The sequence below is a fragment of the Ostrea edulis genome, chromosome 2, assembly GCF_947568905.1.
Source record: "Ostrea edulis chromosome 2, xbOstEdul1.1, whole genome shotgun sequence".
Lineage (NCBI taxonomy): Eukaryota > Metazoa > Mollusca > Bivalvia > Ostreida > Ostreidae > Ostrea > Ostrea edulis.
In genome coordinates this window covers 31,299,982-31,321,004 of record NC_079165.1, presented here as the reverse complement: position 1 = coordinate 31,321,004, position 21,023 = coordinate 31,299,982, and the positions used below count along the sequence as shown (strand labels likewise).

At 35.3% G+C, this 21,023-nt stretch overlaps 2 protein-coding genes across 2 annotated transcripts in view; one reads left to right on the top strand and one right to left on the bottom strand.

Annotated features, from left to right (window-relative positions):
- The first annotated feature begins 10,794 nt into the window (after positions 1–10,794).
- Positions 10,795–11,253, top strand: LOC125679872 (uncharacterized). Its single transcript, XM_048919327.1, has one exon. It carries the CDS (start codon positions 10,795–10,797, stop codon positions 11,251–11,253), a length of 459 nt encoding a protein of 152 aa, XP_048775284.1.
- A 4,161-nt stretch (positions 11,254–15,414) lies between these two features.
- The window catches only part of LOC125678086 (neural cell adhesion molecule 1-like), an 18,520-nt gene continuing 12,911 nt past the window's right edge, over positions 15,415–21,023 (bottom strand). Inside the window, exons 15-20 of the mRNA XM_048916205.2 lie at positions 20,489–20,559; positions 20,329–20,353; positions 19,942–20,069; positions 19,818–19,845; positions 19,635–19,714; positions 15,415–19,436 (exon numbers count right to left, since the gene is read on the bottom strand). Coding sequence (XP_048772162.1) covers positions 19,363–19,436; positions 19,635–19,714; positions 19,818–19,845; positions 19,942–20,069; positions 20,329–20,353; positions 20,489–20,559 — 406 coding nt within the window. The 3' untranslated portion in view covers positions 15,415–19,362. The remainder of the gene's footprint in view (positions 19,437–19,634; positions 19,715–19,817; positions 19,846–19,941; positions 20,070–20,328; positions 20,354–20,488; positions 20,560–21,023) is intronic.

Genomic DNA, 21,023 nt, shown 5'->3' with positions numbered 1-21,023 from the left:
TAACATACCCCAAAAGCAATATAATCGTATATTAAGTTTTTATTACAACAGACTTCAAAGTGATTTTAAAGATGATTCATAGTTTCATTTTATTCTATTTTCCACAACCCGGACGAGAAGTTCTTGTGCATACTATATCATCTACACAGCATATCAAATTTTAAAACAAAGAAAGGTCTCCTCTATTTGTCATGGTCTCATCTACAAAATTAATACAAGAGACCATTTATTCATTTTTTATGAATAGCCAGGTCTCATCTACAGAATTCATACATAAGACAATTCATTCTTTTAATGCTCAGGAGCTACATAATAATCAGACATTTTCCTTTATCTCATCTACAGTATTGATACATGGTACCATTCAGGTTTTTTATCCTCAGGAGCCACGGAATAACCGGAAATATTCTATGGTCTCATCTACAGAGTTCATATATGAGCTCATTGATCCATTTTTGATATCAAGGAGCCACCAGGTTACCAGCTATTTGCATTGGTCTCATCAAAGATAACTCTCAGAGTCTCTTCTACATAATTCTTATTTGAGATGCGCAAGGAATGTTAATTGAAAAAAATAAATGTAGGGAAATATTTCTCATGGTCTCAATCAATCTATTTATCTATCCATTTATCTATCTATCTATTAATATTGAAAAATCTACACAAGTAGTTGCATGAAAGGTGAATATAACGAACAGTGATCAATCTCATAACTCCTATAAGCAATACAAAATAGAGAGTTGGGCAAACACGGACCCCTGGACACACCAGAGGTGGTATCACGTGCCCAGGAGGACTGACCATCTCCTGACTGAGCCCTATATCTTGATCAGGCCTCAAGACCATAAAATGATAATAGACTTAAGTCTAAATTTCAAATCCAGCTAACTTTTGCAATAACTTTCATAAACAAATACTATTTTCAGTATATGAATGAATTTAATCTTTTTTATATATATTTTTTTCAAATATCTGTGCTAGATAATTCTTAATTAAGATATAAGTAATCACAATTTTGACTTTAATCTATTTTCAGTCTGTGGTCTTGGGGCCAGATAAACGGAGATATCCGTAGTCAAACCAGTGTGCCAAAAACGGCCGAACAATCGGTATGAAACAAGTCAGACAGCATTTGACCCAATGATAGGTTGTATTAGCAAACTATATTGTTATATAGACCATAGAATTTGCGAAATGCTGACTTTAAACGAGACTGTTGAAACCCCTGCATCATTAACTTGTTTGTCAGTAGCCTGCCTCAATTTAAAAACTGATCATACGCAGAACAAGCTCTTGCGTGTCGAATCAGTTGAGAGATATTAACACCACATGCAGGTGATAGCGGAATATTGCTACATAAATATGGAAAGTTGACGATGGAGAAGCTGAAATTTATCCCATTCATCATAAAGTTGAGTTGTTAGTTTGCTGTTAATATCCATTTTCAATAAAATATCTAAGTATGAAGCAGAAGTGGATGACTCTGTAGTGTGTTTTATTTCGAGTTCATTGGGATAGGCTTATATCGAATCGACATATAAATGAAAATTAGCACAATGCCGATTCAGTATATTCGACTAGTTTTCTTAGTTCTTCCAAGAGTCTCTCTCTCTCTCTCTCTCTCTCTCTCTCTCTCTCTCCAATAATAAAAATCAAGAAACACAAAACTCGAATAACATTTCACTTTTAGCGCTTTCGTCAACACACATGAAGTCACAAAGGACAATTTCTTACGTCGTGATCTGTTGACGCTACTTAGCAATGGTATTTCATCTTATAACTGTCTGATTGATTGGTTGGTTGGTTGGTGCTTTCCGCCACACTTAACAACTTTTCAGTTATCTGGTAGCGCCCAGTTTTTTTTTGAGAGAGAACTCAGATACAATGTACCTGGAAAGAAACCACCGACCTTTCGTAAGTAAACTGGGAAACTTTCGAATCCGCGCCGACCAGAGGTGAGAGGCCGTGTGATTTTGAGAGCGCGATGCTCTAACTACTCGGCATTAAAGCCGATTTTCAGAGCGCGATGCTCTAATATATATATATATATATATATATATATATATATATATATATATATATATATATACATGTATATGTATACAGACCTGGGGTCAATTACTTTAAAATGTAATGTATTAAATTACAATTCCATTGGAATTTTCACCATTTCAATTACAATTACCATTACTTTCATTCTTATTAGTAATTAATTAAATTACTTTGCTAAAGGAATGAATTACATTGCACATTACAATTGGGGGAAATACAAAGAAAACTTATGAACACATTTTTTAAAAAGTTAACTTTTAAATCAGAGTGATTGTCAATCACAATATGACTATGTATCAAGATCTGTTCTAAAGGAAAGGTGAAGATAATGAACAGTGATCAATCTCATAACTCCTATAAGCCGGCAGGGTTTGACATTAAGGCACGTCCGACCGACTGAGTCTACTAAATGATAGGCCTGGTCGGGTAAAATGTCGATTTACTAGTCCGACTGGTCGTGTTGAAAAAATAAGCAAGAAACTTTACTTTAAACCATAAGATATTTTATTCTTAACTAAAAACTATATACGATCTAGTTCGTCAATACAACCTCGGATTGGGTCAAATGCTGTCTGACGTGTTTCATACCGATTGTTAAGCCGTTCTTGGCACACTGACTTTGACTGCGGATAACTCCGTTTATCTGATTAGGATATAGGGCTCACGGCGGGTGTGACCGGTCAACAGGGGATGCTTACTCCTCCTAGGCACCTGATCCCACCTCTGGTATGTCCAGGGGTCCGTGTTTGAACTCTTAAATGAACATAACTGCCCTAAGTGAACAAATTAAAAAATATAAAGCACTGAAAATAAAATTTCACTTTATTTGGACACACACACACACACACACACACACACACACACACACACACACACACACACACTCTCTCTCTCTCTCTCTCTCTCTCTCTCTCTCTCTCTCTATATATATATATATATATATATATAATCAGCACAGTTGTTAAATAGCACAGTTGTTAAATAGCACAGTTGTTAAATAATTTAAAAGAATAAAATCCATATTGATCACATAATAGTGAACGATCAGTTTCTACTAGTACCTTTGCCTTACGGCTCTTCAGTTCCTGCTTGTACCTTTGCCTTACGGCTCTTCAGGAAGTTTGTCTTGAATGTTTCGAAACAAGACATTTTGATTCCAAGAATTTTAAAATGCTCAACTCAAAGAAAATTCACTCTCTCAATTCTCTAAATATGCTCAAGTCGAAGATAATTCAAACTCCGAGACTGCTCAAAATACATGAATGATCAACTCCAAAAAAGTGAAATTCAAAGAAAAATACATTTTAACAGGAAATAATATTATTGATTTTTATTTTAAGTTCGAAATCTTTTTTTTAAAATCACATTTCCTTACACGATCAGCGTCATGAGAAATGAAATTCTAGTAAACTTTAATTTTCAATTAATTATAAAGGAAACTATGTTTAAAGGTTGATGTTTCTATTTTCATCAATCAAATTTAGATCAGCATTTTAAAAGTAAAGTGGATGTAATGTAACACTTATACGGTATCAATTTTGATGCACCAGATGCGCATTTCGATAAATAATGTCTCTTCAGTGATGCTCAACCGAAATGTTTGAAATCCGAAATAAGTACGAAGTTTTAGATCTAAATATAGCCAAAAACAGCGTACCAAACAAGTGGAGCCAAATTCGTCTAAGGATAAGAGCTATGCATGAGGGAGATAATCCTTAATTTTGAAATGAATTTCTAAATTTTATAACATCAATTAAATATACATCCGTATTTTCAAGCTAGTAACGAAGTACTTAGCTACTGGGCTGTAGAGACCCTCGGGGACTAACAGTCCACCAAAGTATGGAGCGCATTGTCTTAATGTCGACGAAGTGTACTGGTACAATGCAATGTATTTTTGTTCAACGATAGAAATGAAATAGATGTTTAAATGAATGAAAAATCAAAATGTGCAGAACACCGTTCTAAGTAATTGAACTTAGTGAATTTGATACTGATGCCAATCAATTCTGATTTATCTTATGATTTTCCGAATGGCTGGACGATCTAGTGTTCAAACCATGCATTAATCAAGCAATCTTAAATTTCTTTTATCGGGAACAAAACTATCTATAAAGTAAAAATGGAAAAAATCTAAATAAATAAAGTAAAAGATTACCATCATTAGTTGCTCTTTTTTTTCTTGAAATAGAACAAGTTCTTTGAGAGAAAAAATTACGCTACATGGACAGTAGCTTGGAGTTGGGTGGTTCGATTTTAACACAGGTTACGAATGTTTGAAGAGTGAGATTTAATGGAATATTTTCGCCTCATTTTCTGGTGTATATCTCCTTTAGTCAATTCAATAGATACCAAATTATGGCACATGTGTGGATTAGGTCATCCGAACTAGTCACAAAACGCAAATTGTCAAGGAAACAAAAATTAGTTTCACAATGCAGTCTCTATTCATTCACGAAATAAGAAAAATGAGTGAAATTCATGTTTAAATGTGAAATTTTGATATCATAAGCTGTAATATGTATCATGTCTAGGCCAAGAATTCTTAAAACAAAAATTTAGTTTATTATCGTAATGAAATACAATGCTCACCGATTGCTTGTTTGATGATTGCTTTACGACCCGTCGAAAAAAATTGTCACCAGCTGTAAATGAAGTACGACAAATTCAGACCATAGGCAATTGCATCGCTTGGGGACGAATTTACTATATAAAGAGTAAAGGTATAGAACTCAAAATATAGGGTACCCAAGTTAGCCGATGTAAAAACAATAAATTAATTGATATAAAATTCTACTTTGTATTTTAATTTATTCATACATAATCAATCTACATTACTACCAAAGTTCATCCCGAAATTCCGTATACTTCCCAACTCCAGGGGATGCTTACTCCTCCTAGGCACCTGATCCCACCTCTGGTGTGTCCAGGCGTCCGTGTTTGCCTAACTATCTATTTTGTATGCTTGTAGGAGTTATGTGATTGATCACTGTTCGTTATCTTCACCTTGCATATGCAGAAATGAACTCGGAAAAATGCCTATTATTTTTTGGTCGACTTTTAGCTGGGCCCTGACACTATGCGACTACACAGAGTGTTTGAGCATTGCAACAAGCTATCAAATAGAATGTGCAGCATAAAATATCATTTCTAAAATGAATTTCTTACCCCAATTCATAAAATGAAGTCCGTAGTAGCTCCGTAAACAGATGCTGACCAACCTTTTTGTATGAATTTTATCCCGATAAAACCACGTATCTGTCTTATTTTTGCATGTAACCCGAGTCCTAAATTTTTGTATCTCACTTTCGTTTTCTTCGATATTCCTACGCGCATTATTCACAGGGCGCTTAAATTCGAAATGCTAGAAGTCTAATAAATACTATGATAATGAACAATTTCCAAACATGAATTTTAGTTATTAATGAAGGCTTTATTTAATTAATTACATCCGGACAAAGCTTTGTATATATCTTATATGGATCTATTGTCATTAAAATTCACATGTCCGGAAGAAGTAGAGACGTTTTCTATAGTCATCTGGCCCAGAAAATAGATGATTTCAGTAGGAGTCCAAAAATCTGGCATTTAAATAAGGAATATATAAGCAAATCCAAACTACCTTTAATTTGATCCAAAATTGCTTTGTGTTGTATGACAGGAGCGTGAAGTTGGCATAAAATTGCCAAAAAATGCAAAATTTGATGAAAATTTTCAGAAATTCAGGGGGTTTTCCTTTCAGAAAACATACAGCCCATGCGTCGAGCAAATTTATATTCAAACGCATTTTTCATCTTCTCTTGATACACAATATATATTAATTTCATTTTGCTCGACGGATGGGCACACCTTTTCCTAAGCAATAATCTGGATAAAATTTAACAGTTATCAAGTTCTTTTTGAAAAAAGGCGGGAAGAACTCTCATTCGTGACGTAATAATGCTATAAAATAAGAAATAACTTTGATTTAAGTTGAGATAGTATACTTGGCATGTATTTAACTTATTCAAAACACAGATCAAGCTTGATTCAAGACACATTTAAATCGGAGAATTTTTTGGGGCCTTTTTATGTACACAATCTTACCTTGTTCTTTATGATAGTCCTGTCTGGAATGTCCGTATCCGAACAATTATTTCATTGGATAACTTTTATCCGGACAATAACGACAAACAGTGATTGGTTGGACAAGTCTATATAAGGAAGCTCAGTCTCAGTATCCATCATCTTCTCCTAGAGAACACATCTCATTAAGCAGAATAATCAAGGTAGATAAAAAATGAACTTGGTAGTTAATGACGCTAATTTCTATAAGGACTTTATTCGTCCGGACAGTCCCTATCATTATTCAGTCATGAATTTAGATTTCATTAAGTAGGAAATTATTATAGTTCTTATTAATATTTTAGTCTATTGAAGACTGTGTTACAGTAGTTTAACTTGGATGATTAGTTGTCCGGAATGTTGTCCGGAACGTTTTACAACGTTTAAGAATCACCTGTTTGGATTCTAGTTCATAAGAGTCAAGTTGTATAGATTAGATGTCAGAGTTTATGACCGCAGGAGTAGTAATTAAGTTACTGTTATATTCACATCAGGTTTTAGCTGGTGATTTAGGAGTTAAAGACAGGTAATAAAACAAAAAGGGGGAGGGGGTCAAGTCTGTTTTATCACAGTTAAACTTTCGACTGTCCGGATCGACACTTTTAATATTTCCTTTTGATAAAATATTTAAAGTATCTATAGTAAATAACCAAAGCATAATTTCAGTCTGCATGTTTATTAAGCTGAGAGCGTTAGACCGCGGAGATACACGTTTTAGGATTTTTCAACCTAGGTGTCACGAGTCATTCCCCTTTGGTCATGCATTGTTGAAGGGTCAGTATCTCGGTCTATGTGTTGTTGTTTTATCCTGACATATTGTATTTGGAGTTGTGAGCCATCCTGAATAAATTGTTGGTTGTTTTTAACTTGTATATGGTGTTTATTTCTGTCTTTCTTTGTGACAAGGAACCGCTCGACTTGTTACAAACTGTGTCAGTAGGGGATTTTACATATATTTGTAATTTCCAGGATACGGACTCTCGTCTGATTATTGGGTATCTTGGTTTCTGGTTGATTTTCTAAGTTGATGATGTTTGTTCTCTCTTCCAAGTGTCTTCTTGTGTTGAGAGTTCTTTGATGTAAAGTATGGCATCCCCTGATCCTGAAGTTATGGCTAAGATACTGGTGGACAATGAAGTTGCAGACAACTCTATTGCTGATCATGAAGATGACATTGACATTGAATTTAATAGACGTGGCGCAGGTGATTGGAGACCACATGGAACCCGAGGTTTGAACTTGAAACCAGAGCCTTTCAACGGCAGTGACGATTGGCAGGAGTACATCTCCCATTTTGAAGTGTGTGCTGAACTTGGAAGATGGAATGATCACAAGAAGGTCCTGGCCCTAGCAGCATGTTTACGAGGCCCTGCCCGCACATTCTACATAAGTCTCCCTGCAGAGTTCAGACAGCCGTACAATATATTAATTACCAAGCTTGAGCAGAGATTTGGGAGCTCCCGACAGCAGAACCGGTGGCTCTCCAAATTTGAATCCAGGCGACGTAAACCAACAGAATCTATAGCTGCCTTGGCTGATGATCTTCGACAGATGTCCCAGAAAGCTTACCCAAAACTTTAGCTCAGGAAGCTCTTTCCATTAACCAACTTTACAAAAGCATATCCCTCGAGATGAAATGCCGTTACATTGACAAAGATTGCCAAACTATTGCTGACGCAGTAGAAGTCATTGAGCGATATGAAGCTGATTTGGAGGACGGAGAAAAACGTAAACAACCTGTCAGAGCCTTAGGTAGCGATGATAAAGCACCCAGGAAGACGCAGGGCAGTCCCAGTGTGTCCCAAACAGAGATATCGGAAACCTTGAAAGCTATACTGTCAAGGCTTGAGAAATTAGAGTCTGGTCAGTCATCTAGACCTAATGGCAGACAGAATCCACATACGAGAGCTTGTTTCATTTGCCAAGCCCCAGATCATTTTATGAGGGAATGTCCTAGGAATCAGCAAAATCAGAATACTGACAAATCGTGTTGCTCCAATATGCCTGGCTCATACAACCAGGGAAACTTCAAACCGTCGACTCAATAGGTCGGAGTTCGATGGACACCTTGCACTTATTTCTGGCATTATCAACAACCACTCTAAGAACCAGTTTGCAGTTGTACAAAATTTCAATGATTTTCCAGTTACTCTTTACCCAAATATGAGCCTTGGCACTTGCGAATCATACTACGAGACACATCATGCCAACTCGTGTTGCAGGATAAGTCAACATCCTGAGAGTACCAATGATAATATCCCAGCCAAACTACCTGAACACCTTACTGACCTTCTGGAACGCAGCTCTCAACATCTAACGAAAGATGAAGCAAAGGAATTGGAGACTCTCCTGATGAAATATAAAGGTGTCTTCTCTCAGTCCTCGGATGACATAGGCAGAACATACCTTGTCCAGCACAGAATCAATACAGGCCCAGCTAACCCTATTCGACAGCCCCCCAGACGACTTCCCTTTGGTAAACGCGAGATTGAGAAACAAGAACTAGAAAATATGCTGCACAGAAATGTTATTGAACCTTCAAACAGTGCGTGGTCCTCTCCTATTGTTTTAGTAACCAAGAAAGATGGTTCCACTAGATTTTGTATCGATTATTGCAAACTGAACGACGTCACTGTTAAAGATGCTTACCCCTTCCACGTATTGACGAGTATCTGGATTCGTGGTCTGGTTCAAAATGGTTCAGTTGTATGGACCTGAATTTTGGTTTTTGGCAAATTGGTATGGCTCCTGAAGACAAACACAAGACTGCTTTCTCCACCAGTCAAGGTCTCTATCAATTTACTGTTATGCCCTTTGGTCTTGCCAATTCTCCTTCAACTTTCGAAAGACTTATGGAAGATGTGTTCCATGGACTTCAATGGCGCGAATGCCTTATCTATATAGATGATATCATTGTACCTGGAAAGACAGTAGCAGATGCCCTGCAGAGATTAGAACATGTTTTCATGAGGCTCCAAACAACCAATCTCAAGTTAAAACCTTCTAAATGTAACCTGTTTCAAAAGAAAATCAACTTATTAGGACACATTGTTTCCGAGGAGGGAGTTCACACTGACCCTGACAAATCAAAAGCAGTTCAAGAATGGCCTGAGCCAACCAGTGTCAAGGAGATACGAAGCTTTTTAGGATTATGCTCGTACTATAGGAGATTCGTCAAATCATTTGCAGACATCGCAAGACCACTTCATCTTGCTTGGCAGAAAAACAAGAAGTTTGAGTGGACAGCAAATTGTGCCAAAGCTTTTCAGAGACTCAAAGAGGCTCTCATATCACCCAGTTCCTAATCAAAACTTAATTTTAGACACAGATGCTAGCAACATGGTTGTTGGTGCAGTACTATCACAATTGGATGATGGCTTGGAGAGAGTTGTAGTTTACTATAGTAAAGCGCTGAGTAGACAAGAACAATCCTATTGCATTACACGGAAGGAGCTGTTGACCGTCATAAGTACACTTAAGCATTTTCATCCCTACCTTTATGATCAACCTGTATTGCTTCGAACAGATAATACTGCAGTCAACTGGATGAGGAATCTAAAGCTCCCTACAGGCCAGGTTGCCAGATGGTTGCAAGAACTCGGAACATATAACCTCACAGTTGTCCATCGCCCTGGTGCCAAACACAACAATGCAGATGCCTTGTCCAGAAAACCACGTACAGCATGTAATCGCCAACAGGACATAAATACAGAGACAGACCAAGAAGAAAATTTAGCCAGTGGAGTAGACCATGAGTTAAATCGTGTGTGCATTATTACCAGAAACCAAACTAAGAAATCTGTACCAATCCCCTATCAGAATACAGTGGTATTGGGTATCAGGTTGGGAACCAAGTGAGATACGTCTGTTGCAGCTTCAAGACCAGAATATTTCGCCAATCATGACTCCCCTCGATGATTCTTCTGAAAGGCCTGCCTGGAATGATATTTCACACCTATCTGGCACTGCGAAAACATTGTGGAGACAATGGGACAGATTGGAAATCCATGATGGAATGCTATACAGAAAATGGGAATCTGATGACAAAGAAACCAGAACTCATTTAGTTGTACCATTAACAAAGCAGTCTGAAGTAATCAAGTATTACCACGACATTCCATCTGCTGGTCATCTTGGCATTGAGAAGACCCTGGAAAGAATCAAAAATAAATTTTATTGGCCCAACCTTAAAGAATCTGTAGAAAAATACATAAGAACCTGTTCTAGATGTTCTGCCAGAAGGAACCCTGTTGACAAAAGAGTTGTACCCCTTAGACAGTATTTAGTTGGTGAGCCGATGGAAAGGATTGAAATTGACATCATGGGTCCTCTTCCTCTATCCCTCAAAGGCAGCAAGTATATACTAGTTGTCTGCGACTGTTTCACCGAGTGGACAGAGGCCTATGCAATACCAAACAGGAGGCAGAGACAGTTGTTAAAGCCTTAGTCAATGAATTCCTTTGTCGCTTTGGCACTCCCCTCCAGATTCATTCTGACCAAGGGCGCAACTTTGAATCTCGGCTTTTCCAGCAAATGTGTCAACTTTTTCATATAGACAAAATCAGAACCACAAGTATGAGGCCCCAGATTAATGGAAATATTGAACGTTTTAACCGTACCTTAGCAACAATGCTTACCATGCATTGTGAAAAAGAACAGAACAAATGGGACGAGTATCTACCCCAAGTAATGATGGCGTACCCTTCCTCAGTTCACAGTAGTACACACTTTACGCCAAATATAATGGTATTCGGTAGGAATATCACCATGCCTCTTGAAGCTGTAACATGTTGCCCAACCAAAGAAACAGAGTCTGACACCCATGAGTACATATCTGATCTTCAAGCAAAGATTCACTCTGTCCATGAACTTGCAAGACAGAACCTGAAAACAAGTGCAGAACATCAGAAACGTTATTATGATATCAAAACAAGTAAAAAGTCCCTTGACATTGGTCAGCTGGTGTGGTTATATGAACCTTTACAGAAAAAGGGAGTGTGCAAGAAGTTGTCTTGTCCTTGGAGTGGTCCCTGCATTGTCCTTGAGAAAATTTATGATACAACGTATCGGGTCTCATTTGCTAAGTCATTTTTGTGACTTTACATATTTTGTGACTTTCTGTCCAGTGACGTTTATCCTGTGACTTTTTGTCCGTATACCAAACATGAATTCTATTTTGACTAATTTCGTGAAACTGAAAAGTGTCCTTTGTAAGCAATTATAGTTGGGGCATAAGTGAACAGATATACGTTGAACTTGAAAATAAATAAATGGATATTAGGTAAATAAAGAAGAAAAAAGCCGCCAGACGTTAGTTTTGTTGTCTTATGGTTTTTAATGGGAATAAGAAGGATGGCACGATCCCTCATGCCTGCTGGTTCCTATATATGACCTTGCCATATGTATATAGAGTCTAGTTGGTTAAATTTTAACACAAAAACAATTATCTCGTAATAGGAAAGTCTTCCACTTTTGTACAAAAAACACCCAAAGTAAATCTCCGAGTTGTATACAGTAGATGTGTGGTTGTTCGCATATCGGAGATAATTTGAATTCAGATAATCAGAAAATATATTTGAAATAAAAGAGTGTGAGAGAAGAAAAATACTATGCAAAATAAATAAATGAATAATAAAACAATGTTGAATATTGTTCGTAAGTTGGTCGAGTGGTACTTGTAATTATACGATTACGAAGGTTGGTCACGGTAGAATAACCTGGTGTTTACAGGTAATTGTTTACACCTGCACGTTAATCCAAGTTTAAGACGTCTAGCTGTGCCTTGTTCACACCTGCTATCATGTGATTAAAATATAAAAGATGACTTAGGAATTGTTATGGAGATAACACTATTGTAAATATGCTTTGAATAAAAAGCCATTGTTTTCAAGTTTTTTTTATTTGTTATTAGATATCTTAGACATAATTAAGAAATCTTATGTATTAAAATATCAATTTTGGAGTTTGATAATACAAGTTAATTTGTATCTTTCAAGTTATGATGTGCATACGAAACAGAAAACTGAGAAGGGGGTTTATTATTACTATGGATTTAAAACCAATGGGGCACCGCTTCGAGTTAAACATCACGCATGCGCAGAAGCCGGTGATTCGGGTAGTTGTTTTCCCTATATATTCTATTAAGAGCGACCCTGGTCACCAGCGACAGCCACCACGGTTACACCGGTTACGAAGCGAACGCTCTACCACTGAGCGACCGTCATCGGTAAATGCTCACTGACATGTGCAGGGCCACAGTTGCCTTAGATAAACATCGGTTTTCATTAGGGGCGAAACCATTCAGGGGAAGAAGTAATGAGGGTGAAGCCACTTGGATTCGGTAGCTTGATTATATTCATACGCATACGGTAGTGTATGTGCGCAAAATGATTCCTCGTGTCGTTAAAATATGACTAAAAATTAAGAAATATTTTCACATTTCCACTCTCATTATATTACCAATCAAAAATTCCAGTTCCATCTTATATTTGATAAAGTATCGTCGTTGTATGTGACTATCTTGTATATCGGAAGTTTTTTCTTTGAGACTGTTTGGTTATCTGTTTATTTTCTCTGTTGTGCTATTTATCAAGAAATGAAACTTATGATTCTTTATCTGATACATACATCAAATAAAGAATTATAAGTTTTATTTCTTATAATTTAATTATGTTTCTGAAATAGAAAAACAAAGAGTTTCTCTCATCAAAAAGCTTTAATTAACGTTTTTGAAATGGTGCGTAGGAATACCTATACGTAACAATGAAAACAACAACAAAACTGGCCGTGCGTTGAGGTCAGGTAGAGTTACTCTGCATAATTAAATGGATTGTACGCCAAATTAAAGGTGCAATGGTTCAAAGCTGAATTAGATATAAAGGAAGAGAACAAGTTGTGACTTGATGTATGCTGCATTGCATTCAAGGAGACATTGAACACTGATTGTGTCGTAAGAACAGTGGAATGCAACTCGGCTCCATTTCAACATCAAGTAAAAAGCTCAACACCTCTTCATCTAAATTGCCCTCGTTGACAGAGCCCCATATAACTCAGTTCAATTTCATTAATATCTCGCACATCAAAGGTCGCTGCTTGCTCCGTCTTGTTATGGAACTCGTAAAGCAGACGATACATACCGGGAACTCGTGTTTACAATCTGTCTACTTCTACCAGTCAGTGTCCTACGTCATCAAGTTTACTATTCTGCCACGTCATCACTAGGCCTATGTGTGTTGTTTCTTTAAATTAATTTGTCTTTTATTCATATATCTGGTTGTGTTTATATTTGGTAAACTGTAGCATCAAACGAATACATTTCGTTTACAATGCTTGATTGGAAATTCCCGTTCTATAAATACCGTTAAATTAGAACGGGGAAGACGCATTCCAGAGACAAGTAGTCCCACGTGCTTAGTGCAGATGAACTCTGGGCGAATTTTTTTTTGACTAAGAAATCAAACGAATTTTTCATCCAATCAGCATCGTTGTTAAGTCATCACTTTAAAGGTTATTAAATGATTAGTAAATCTGACGATTTGCATGCTTACAGCCAGGACTTTATTCTCAGCAAAGCCCGGCTAAAAATTAATCACCTACTGACAGAAATGGTGCTGTTACAATATGTTGTATAATACTTGTACTTGATTGACACCTTTGATCTAGATTTTTCGGAACGTTTCATGTTTAACGTTGTTTATCACTTCATTAGAAAGATGATGTAACACTGATTACATATCTGTATTTCATGAATGTTCCGGAACCTTCTCTATTGTGAATTTTATGATATTTAGCTCTAGAAGACAAGGACGGTGATCAAACACAATTTTTTGGAGATATCTTGGGAACTATAATGAAATTAATCTAATTGGAATTAACAGCCAATTTGTTTTATTTTTCTACAGGGCCGTAAATTAACCTTCAATTTGGAGGAGGCAGGAAATTAGGCGGGGGTCTGGGGGCCGCCCAGGCCCCCAGACGCTGAGCACATTTTGTGCACACTGAACACGTTTCGTGCAAAATCCTTGATTCTAGGGCCTTCTAAGATGTTACTTGACTAACTCATTCTAAAAGAAAGATTTGGAATGCTTTTTAAGGGAGGTATCATGTTCTTAGTTATTGGAAACAACATAAATTCTAATGAACTTTAATTTTTTATTTTTTTTGGCTCAAAAGTTGGAGGAGGCAGCTGACTCCTCCGCCTCCATGTAATTTACGGCCCTGTTCTATCAATAATTGTAAATAAGTCGTGTTAGTTTTCAATCGTCTTTGTGATTGAATTTTGTTGAGTTATTAAGTGTAATTCTGATGCATAACAATTGGGTGCTCGTACGAGATAAGGATAAAGAATTGTCGCATTTTCAAGATTTGTATTTCATATTTTCTGAATATTATGAATTTTATAGCCAGCACAATGAGAACGAGTTGAATAGATTAGCTGTACATTTCGGGTTAAAAGCTTATGTATTACATGTAGTACTCGAAGCGTACAGAATGTTCGTAAAGTACACAAAATTGACAATCAAACATAAGCTGAATTTGCAAGAGAAAAAGATTCATTTGATCAATGGTCGAGATCTAACGGAATTCATTAAAATTTCAAAACCTGTCTTCAACTCCTAGTAGAAGAGTTTAATGAATGTGTTCATTAAGATTTGAGAATACATTTAGAAGATAAGAATGCGAGAGCTCATGAAAAAGTCGCAGTTATTTCAGATGCTTATACTCTTTCTCATAAGAAACATTTTGTAGCAAACTACAAAGCAAGTAGTTTATCAAAAAGTTCAGACTCAGGTAAAAAGAGTACTTCAGAGTTTATGTCTTCCTTTTCCGTTTCGATCTCTAGTACTATTAAAGGATGAATTGTACACAGTATGGTGACAATGTATACTGTCGTTTTAGAGAAGTCTATTTCTCTGTTAATCAGACAATGAAATGGAATGATGGTCATTTGAATTTCGATCACTCTGACGTTTAGCAATTGAATTTCTGCAGGGCCATTAGAGAAACATTGTATTAAGTTTGTTGAGTGGGTATATAGCCAGTCTGGAAATGTTGAATTTGTCTCAGCCAATCAAAATTCATGGTGGTCATATGGTCATATTGGAATTTCCATCAATCCAAAAAGTATCAACACTTGTATAAAGTATATATGATGGATGGGAATGCATCCATTCTGAAACAGATTGAAACACAACAACGCGGACAGACGGATGCTAAGATGGACAAAATCGACATTTCAAACTGATACAAATAATTACGATTATTGACAATTACCTTTATTGAAAATCAAAACATTGATAACAAAAAACAACAACAAAAAATCAATAAGCAAGGGTAGCATGCATGTAAAATATCCAAACAAGTTTTAAAAGGTTCCAAATATTTTTTAAAAACTTTCCATTACGCAAAAATCCAGTTGATAAAATACGGTGTGGTTCACGCAAAATGTTTTCCCTTCCTTTTGTAACACTGTATAGAAATACTTCACTAGATTGATGTACATGCACCTGTCGTGTAAACCGTTGCAATAGTATACAAATTTTGATTTATATTTGATAATCTTGATATCTATATGTGAAAAGTTTGATGTATATTCGATAATCTTGATATTTATATGCGAAAAGTTTGATTTATATTGGATAAATTTTCATTTATATTCCATAATCGTGTTATTCATATTTGAAGAAAATCTTGATTTATAAGCGATAATCTTGATATTTATATGCGAAAATCTTGATTTATATGCGATAAATCTTGATTTATATGCGCATATGGTGCATCAACATTTGTACCGTACAAGTTTTACATATATCTTTGATAAATTTTGATTTATATTTGATAATCTTGTTATTCATATACGATAAGTCTTGATTTATATTCGATGACCTTGATATTTATATGCGAAAATTTTGTTTTATATGCGATAAATCTCGATTTTCGTTATCTATATTCGATAAATCTTGATTCATACTCGATAATCTTGTTATCTATATATTCGATAAATTGAACAAGATTATTGAATATAAATTAAAATTGATCGAATATAGATAACAAAATTATCGAATATAAATAAAGATTAATCGCATATAAATAAAAAAAAATTGCATAAAATATGATTATGTAGTAATATACATCACATTTTTTTTTTATTTACAGATATCAAGATTATCGAAAATACACCCAAATTTTCGCATATAGATATCAAGATTATCGAATATGAATCGATATTTTCACATATAAATATTAATGATATCGACTATAAATCAAGATTTTCGCATATGAATAACACGATTATTGAATATATATCAAGATTTTCGCATGTAAATCAATATTTGTATAATAGCCTATTGCAACGTTTTACACGTCATACCTGTATATTAAAAAGTATTGTCATCATTGGAAAAAGATATACTGTATATTTACAATCATGAAAACATTTACACAATATATAAACACAATATTCTATTTATATGGCATTTTCAATTAAGTCATTTGTTACATAGATAATTCACAGTGTGTATTAGAAATCTAATGAACAAGGTCAATCGGAGAGCTCCAACGAGTGTTTGGCGTTGTGTCAACATTACCTAAAACGTTTCATTACTTTTTGATATTTATTGTGCTAGTAACCGGAGCGGTGTGTAGACAAATGAATAACACGAATTGTGATCATTCGACTGTACAGTCATTTGCTATATGCACAATAGGCATTGAAGAAATTAATCATTTAAGGCTTATATCTATATAGTTTTGATAATTTGAAATTTACCACTGTGAAATTGACAGAATAGCTATGGCTAAATCTGCGTACTCAATACCAGCTGTTACTGCATAAAATATGATTATGTAGTAATATACATCACATTTTTTTTTTATTTACAGATATCAAGATTATCGAAAATACACCCAAATTTTCGCATATAGATATCAAGATTATCGAATATGAATCGATATTTTCACATATAAATATTAATGATATCGACTATAAATCAAGATTTTCGCATATGAATAACACGATTATTGAATATATATCAAGATTTTCGCATGTAAATCAATATTTGTATAATAGCCTATTGCAACGTTTTACACGTCATACCTGTATATTAAAAAGTATTGTCATCATTGGAAAAAGATATACTGTATATTTACAATCATGAAAACATTTACACAATATATAAACACAATATTCTATTTATATGGCATTTTCAATTAAGTCATTTGTTACATAGATAATTCACAGTGTGTATTAGAAATCTAATGAACAAGGTCAATCGGAGAGCTCCAACGAGTGTTTGGCGTTGTGTCAACATTACCTAAAACGTTTCATTACTTTTTGATATTTATTGTGCTAGTAACCGGAGCGGTGTGTAGACAAATGAATAACACGAATTGTGATCATTCGACTGTACAGTCATTTGCTATATGCACAATAGGCATTGAAGAAATTAATCATTTAAGGCTTATATCTATATAGTTTTGATAATTTGAAATTTACCACTGTGAAATTGACAGAATAGCTATGGCTAAATCTGCGTACTCAATACCAGCTGTTACTGATTAAGTTCCCGTTTTCTTTGGTGGAGGGTGGGACAAAATTGCACTCATTAAAACACAGATCCTGTTATGTAGTTTGAAATGGTAAAAAGGGTAATGTAATATTCCGATTTGAAGTATACAGTTTCGTGTTTGAAACAAACTTTTCGCGGGAAAAAGTGATACCTTATGATGAGGGTTGCTTTTATGTTCGTTATTCAGGTTATATGTCGCCAAGGTTGTTCTACAAGACAAAATCGTTCACAGCTTGAGTGCGTCATTTGAATAGATCCCGTATTTATAACCAGTCCTCCAATTCCGTTAGATATAATCACGCCATTTTAAGCTCCTGGACAGACACGTGACTATATCTTTTTATTCTTCCAGCATTTTGAACGAATATTAAAACTTTATACCGAATTTTAGCAATGTTTGTTGTTCCATCTCTGTCCCGAAGTTCACATCGGCAACAAGGTTTGGTTTTAAAGTGCTTTCAAGAATCTTATGCAATTTCAAGCTAGGCTCCGATTATCCCTGCCTATGATATGGATACCAATATATAACAATACCAATTAAAATGCGACAATCTGTGAGAAGTTATATTACAAGAAAATATGTATATACAATAGTATCTAAATGACTAAATTAAAGACAGACTTTTTCGAGCAACAATAGCAGAAAATCAGTGACAAACAGCAATACATGATTTCCAAGTTGTCAAATATTTGTTACTCTTTGACGAACTCTTACTTAGGGTGAGGTGGAAATTATATTTTCATACACTCGCGGTGAGTACAAAGGATCATACATCATACACTTTTCTTTAACTAAAGTATCATTACCAGCTGTTATGCAACCATCCGAGTTGCAGGGAAACAGACATTTATGTTAGCTTTTGAAAAAAATCGAAATTATAATCACATATTCAATTTAAGGGCTTAATTCAAACAATTTCTTCTTGATTCTGTACTGCTATGAACAGATTTCTTGCTTTCAAAAGTGATATTTTCATCTACATAACCAGTCTATGATATACGTATTATACATATGATAAACCCTGTACCCATCCATGCGTTTAATAGAATACAGAATTTACCTTCAGTGCAGAACAGCTTGTGTCTCAATCTATTTTAATAATTGAACTTAATTTTTCATAACCATATATTCTGATCAAGTGACTTGTGCACTGCACTTCATGTTGGAGTAGTCAAAATAGTCATAATAGTGAATGTTTACAAAAAGCACAAAATGAGAATACTCGAAACTTGTATCTATGATGACTTTTTAATTGGAAGTATTCCACTGATTAGAATAAGTCCTCAGTACCCCTTGCTTGTTGTAGAAAGCGACTAATGAGGCGGTCCTTCGGATGAGACCGCAAAAACCGAGGTCCCGTGTCACAGCAGGTGTGACACGATAAAGATCCCTCCCTGCTCAAAGGCCATACGTGTCGAGCATAGGCCGAAATTTTGCAGCCCTTCACCGACAGTGGTGACGTGTCCATATGAATGAAATATTCTCGAGAGGGACGTTAAACAATATTCAATCAATCCGATGTATAAAGAGAAGCTTCACACAAAGCTTACAAGGTTGTTGTATCCGGTAAATAATTCATTTTAAACACAAAACAAATTTTTATATTTTTAGATCTGATAAACCAACGGAAACTAGAAGTCACTTCCGAACGTACTTTTTGGGATGTTTATCTTCACCGTGGCCACCATTCTGAACTTCCGGACTTTTCTTATCTTCATAGAGTAAGAAAAATAGTAAGTATCAAAATAGAAAAATTCTCTAACTACATGCTTTATATCAGATTAGTCTGCTAGAATTCATGCCTCCCCAGTTCGTATCAAAGAGAAATATATTTAATATGATGATATCTAAACAAAAAATGGATACTTGTTTAAATTATCATTTAGTTTCTAAAACAGAGTTCAACGTACCATCTTCATCATCCATAGATACGTAATGAGTGAATTCACAGTCTTCGCTGAAGGTTTGGTTTGGAAGTTTAAGCAGCAAGCTGGATTGACAAAATATATGATTATATATCTCTCTCTCGTTCTATCGCTCTAGAGTAAACCAGTACTTAAAATATACGGAAAGTCAATCTTAAAGATCTTTACCTTGGAGACATATTTGACTTCGGTATATCTGTACAAAAGAAGAGCGTTACTCATAAATCATTAACATCATTAATAAGATACACATAACCTGGAAATCTTATCTTATTCGTCAAAGAAACTATACCTGTTGTCTTTCCCATCTCCATGTACTCATTTCTTGGCGTGGCTTCAGGAGTTACCATGGTATTACTAGCGTTATGAGTTACACGGGATGGGAGGTTTGGCACGTTGCCAGTGTTCATTGATTTACCACTGTAAATATAAAAATACATATATTCGCCATCCTCTTATAAATCTTTGAAATTTGTCTTTACATATATGAAAATCATTTGGAAATAATGCAAGAATTTGCAATAACTTTTTACCAATAGAATAAAATGCCAAAAATGGAATGAAGGGTATTGAAGGTAAATTCACATAATGCATATGACTATAATAGCGAATCAAGGAATATTAGACAATTCGTAAGTCTCTATGAATTCTCTTTAACATAATTTTGTTGTGTGCGTACCTATTAAATAGGAATTTTCCAACATCTGAAATAAAGCACAATTACATATACTGGTATATGAAAGAGGAATACTTTCTAATATTTTGAGTCCATAAAGAAAAAGAACGCTGATCCAAAATGATATGCGAGAAATAAATCATTGGAAATTGTAAAACTTTACTTTGATTTCGTTGGGCAGCCAATTTCCTGACGGTTGGATCGTCTACACTTGCATATTCATTCCCATCCATACTGTGGTGAACACAGAGTAACATCATTTATATAAACTATAAAATTATATCACTGAAGTCCTCAAAAATAAAACTGAAATATGTTTTATATCAATTGTTAGGCTGTTCTTTACACAATGATTTTGACTACGGATTACTCTCTGTTTACCTTATCAATATATAAGCTCATGGCAGGTGTGACCGGTCGACAGGAGATGCTTACTACTCCTAGACACCTTATCTAACCTCTGGTATATCCAGGGGTTCGTATTTGCTTAACCCTAAGTTTTTGTATTCCTTGTGGGAGTTATGAGATTGATCAAGGTTTGTTATCTTCGTCTTTTCATGATGGGGAACTTGAAGTATAAGGCGTGAGTATCATAAATGATTTTGTTTGCATGTAGCATTAGGTCCCATTGGAGAACTTGACACTCATACAGAGACGTCACCAGCTGAAGGTGAAGTACCACAAGAGTTCTTTATTGT

Bases quoted from the DNA above. Each gene is read 5' to 3' on its own strand.
- LOC125679872 (XM_048919327.1), top strand. From the start codon at position 10,795: ATGCATTGTGAAAAAGAACAGAACAAATGGGACGAGTATCTACCCCAA.